The following is a 4,411-nucleotide window of genomic DNA, read 5'->3' as shown; positions in this document are numbered from 1 at the left end:
ACATAGGTGCAGTTGAATGAATGAAGGGTAGGTGCAAGCGCAAAAGTAATGTTGGTTTTGGGCGCGAAAAAAGCGGTAGGGTTGGGAAGCCAGCAAGTTTGTTGGAGAGGGGTTGTAAGACAGGTGCGGGTGAGAAAATTGTGAATACGGGGGAGCACCGGCACAGGCAGCTGTGCTTTGACCCAAAACAGGTAATAAAATCATAAACTTTCAAATTAAAACAAATAAATAAATAAATAAAAAGGAAACAGAGAGAGAGAGAGAGAGAGAGAGAGAGGGAGGAAGCCACAAGCCTAACCCAGATGATAATGTAAAGAGAGCATCCTCCTGCAACCCCAGCTGTGTTTTTAATCTCATTTCATTCGCTTATTACCCAGCAGATCAAAAAATGGTTCTATCGATATCATTTTGATGCGGGTATATATGCGAATAAAGGGAGATTATTTGTTGAAGAAACCATAAAAAATCAAAACTAAAATTAAAAGAAAAAAACAAGAAATGAGCAGGAGAAAGAACCAAGTCTGGGATGCTCCCTCCGACGACACAGCCGCGGCGGCCCCTCCTCCCCCTGAAAGAGAAAGGCTATACCTTGTGTGGCAGGGTAACAATGTACGTATGATTATTATCTCTTATCTTGTGCTTGTTTTAATTAATCTGTTGCTCTCATAGGATAGAACCTTGTAGTTAGCTAGAGAGAGATCTTGTTTATGCAGACCGAATCATTCGTTTGGTTTTTGTAACAAACTGATCCCCTTTTGATGCCTCTTCTTATGATTAATTTCATCAACTATTTACCCATTTGGATGTATGATTTTACGAATTTATATATGATCGAGGTGATAAACTGGAATTAATTAATAATTTTGTCTTCCTAATGACCTGCAAAAAGCAGTACTAATCAAGGATGAATATAAATATGTTATTCTGAGGCACGTACAATGATTATCAATCATTTCTTTTTCATGCAATATTGTTCTTTCAAACTACTATAAAGGCAACTAAAGCTAACTTCAAAATTAATTGTACAATGTAGTTCATGGATATCGATGTCAAAAGTTTGTGCATACCTAGCTGCGTACAAGTACGTACGTAGAATAAACAAATGAAGTCATTAATAAATTTCACACTTGATTGTCATATATATACATATATAATTATATATATATATATATGGACTAACACTAGTGGAAAACTTGAACGTGTTGTCAGAAATTTTTGTGCGGTGGAAGAATTGTGTTTGGTCATGACGCTGCATCGCTGTTTCTAACAAGCTTTTTGATTGGATGTCCTGCACTAGCATTCTGCATAAGAATGCTTGTAATGATGAGACGACAAGATGGACACTATGACTATCCCGTACTAATTGGGGGAATAATCCTCACTGTTTTGGTTGGTAAATTGTAATTTAATTTATTTAGTTAATTCCTCCTAGATTATTTTATAAATGAAGGAAATTAATCTAGCAAATTAACCCAATCTGAATTGGTTCAAGGAAGGTTTTATATTATATATTCTTATGCATGCAGGATTTCATTTTTCTATACTTGACATCCGGTAGAGATCCTGGTATTATTCCGCGGAACGCACGACCACCAGAATCAAACGAGGCATATGACGGTCCTACCCCTTCAATGGAGTGGGTCAGTAGCAAATCCTCCAGTTTGAGAATACCCCGAATAAAGGATGTAATGGTCAATGGCCATACAGTGAAGGTCAAATTTTGTGACACTTGTTTGCTGTATCGTCCACCACGTGCCTCTCATTGTTCCATCTGCAACAACTGTGTTCAGAAATTTGATCACCATTGTCCATGGGTGGGCCAGTGTATTGGATTAGTAAGTCTACTACTTGTGTCTAGCACCACTACTAGTTACTATACTCTCGTCTGCATGCATGCATATGTGCGTGTACATGCTAATCAAATGTTAATTTTTTTAATAAAAACATTATTTTTACTCTAAACTATACTAAGTGATATCACCTAATTTTGTTGTAACTCGACTTGTTTGGGTTGTTTGCAGCGTAACTATCCGTTTTTCATTTGTTTTATTTCGTCCTCAACGTTGCTGTGCATATATGTGTTTGTGTTTTCGTGGATCAACCTTGTTCGACAAGGAGGCAATCTATGGAGGGCCATGGCGCGTGACATCGTATCAGTTATTCTAATAGTGTACTGCTTTGTAGCAGTCTGGTTTGTTGGTGGCCTTACAGTTTTCCATATCTATCTGATTTGCACAAACCAGGTATTTCTTGTTCTTTGTGTTCTTGGATCCCCAGTTCTTAATCTGTGTGTATATATTCTAACCACTAGCTAGCTGCTTGGTTTAATTTCTGATTTAAACAGACAACATATGAGAATTTCCGATACCGCTACGATAAGAACGAAAACCCCTACACAAAGGGACTGCCGGGAAACCTGAAAGAAGTGTTCTGCTCAAGGATTCCTCCCTCGATGGTTAACTTCAGAGAATGGGTTTCGGTTAAGGACATCAACGACGTCGACATAGGAATGGCATCCATCGCTTCAGAGAGCAATAGAGGCTTCATCGCCTCCAAAGAGAAATTTGACATAGAAAAGGGAAATAAGTTTGGAAAGGATCCTGGCGGCAATATCATTGTTCCAAGTATTCTGCAGAAATTGGACTACAGTGGCATTGATGATGGTAACATGAAGAAGAAAAGGAACAATAATAATTTGAGTGGCGGTGGCTTTAACGATAATAATCTAAAGAAAGAGACGGCAGCAGAAGACGGTGATGTTGGACCTGCTGCTGCTGGATTCAAACCTTTTTTGTTTCCTAATAACAATACCGGTCAAGAAGAAAAAACAAATTTAGATGATCATCGGGGGATGAAGAGTAGTTCCGACCTAGGATCAGTTAATTCATCTACTAATGGTAATGAAAAGAGGACTACTCATCAGTAGTAGTTCCAATGCAATTGGACTCCATCCATCCATCAATCACTAGCATGCTTGTTTTCCAGACAAATTAAGGTAGTGTTTCTCGATCTTTTTCTCTGTATAATTTTCCATCAAGAATTCAAGGTTGATCAAGATATATGTTAACTGATATCAAAATTCCTCATCGGACTACTATATATATATATATATATGTATGTATGTATATACATACATATACACACGCATTTAGTGTTATCTTGTGGCTAGCTAGGATACTTAATTTATTCATAGTAATTAAAAGTTGGATCAGTGACCTTTAGTTTAATCTAATGTGAGTTTGTTTGTTTCATAGGAAACTTAATGTAATTTACCACAATGATTCAATGCTAGCAACTTCTCGTTCTATCTTCTCAACTCTCCTTCTTATCCTGCTATGTTGCTTGATGACCAGAACCAACTACTTTCTAAACCAACTCACAAAAAATCAACCAAATAAAAAACCGTTTAATTATCTGATTAACGTTGTCAAACTTTTAGTGTTTAAAAGAGAAACTTGGTTCATCTAGTTATTGGATACCTATTAGATGACTAAACAATTCTGAAATTGGTTAATCTTTTGCATAGTTGATTTTAAAGAGATCTAGAAAATAAACGATTCTAGTCATTAAGCAACAATATGGAAGAAGGAGAGCTGAGAAGGTTCAAATGAAAAAGTTGCTAATATTCATTGTAGTTACGAATTGGGAATTGCTGTTTCGCCCCTTGCACGTCCAGATAAATCCACCTTATTGAATGTCTGAAATTAATGTTATACATGCATGCATACTAATACATAAATGAGTTTACCATGTCTTACTGCTTTTATTCAGGTTTTGCTGGAGAAAATTTTTCTCGGTGCATGTGTGCCAAAAAACATATTGACTCAACTTGATGGGGGGCTTAAAATGCTAAATTACTTAGACTCGAAGTCAAATTTGAAGATCAATGATGTAATTATATGATTGATGGAATGTAGAAAATGAAATTGATTCATTCTTAAGCACATTCTTGTGTGTTTAAACTGGCCCAAACACCTACTTTATCCTACTTAATTCAATACGTACTCCAACTGCAAAACTACTGTGATCTGGCACAAACAAGTCCAGTAAATAATTAAAATAATGAAGCTGCTACATAAATATTAAAATTAAAAAGAAATTTGTTTCACAGAGTTAAGTTATTTTATTTTTAGCTTTTAGGAACTATGTAATTTATTGTTTTTTTTTCCCCTTTTGGGATTAAAAATGGGGCACGCAATAAACACGCTTTACATGTTAACTGGATTAGTGGACTTCACTAATGAAAATGATCATGCTACCTTACAAAGAATCCAATCTCGATTGTTACAAGGCTACATGCTAAGTTACAAAGAATATTGGCATATGGTTTCACAACTTTAATGGTCCTTAAAATTGAGACCCTTTGTCATTTTGATGATTGAAATTGAAGACGATTAATATATGTCATCTT

The 4,411-nt window shown here is 36.0% G+C and overlaps 1 protein-coding gene across 1 annotated transcript; it reads left to right on the top strand.

The window, feature by feature from the left end:
- Positions 1-204: 204 nt before the first annotated feature.
- LOC137746177 (putative protein S-acyltransferase 1) lies at positions 205-3,962 on the top strand. Its single transcript, XM_068486256.2, has 6 exons — positions 205-609; positions 1,210-1,389; positions 1,527-1,835; positions 2,022-2,243; positions 2,345-2,995; positions 3,772-3,962. The coding sequence occupies exons 1-5, from the start codon at positions 499-501 to the stop codon at positions 2,924-2,926; spliced, it is 1,404 nt and encodes a 467-aa protein (XP_068342357.2). The 5' UTR covers positions 205-498; the 3' UTR covers positions 2,927-2,995; positions 3,772-3,962.
- Positions 3,963-4,411: the final 449 nt, after the last annotated feature.

The sequence above is a fragment of the Pyrus communis genome, chromosome 12 (genome assembly GCF_041283825.1).
Source record: "Pyrus communis isolate YQ-2024b chromosome 12, ASM4128382v1, whole genome shotgun sequence".
Classification (NCBI taxonomy): domain Eukaryota; kingdom Viridiplantae; phylum Streptophyta; class Magnoliopsida; order Rosales; family Rosaceae; genus Pyrus; species Pyrus communis.
This window is presented reverse-complemented; position numbering and strand designations above follow the sequence as displayed.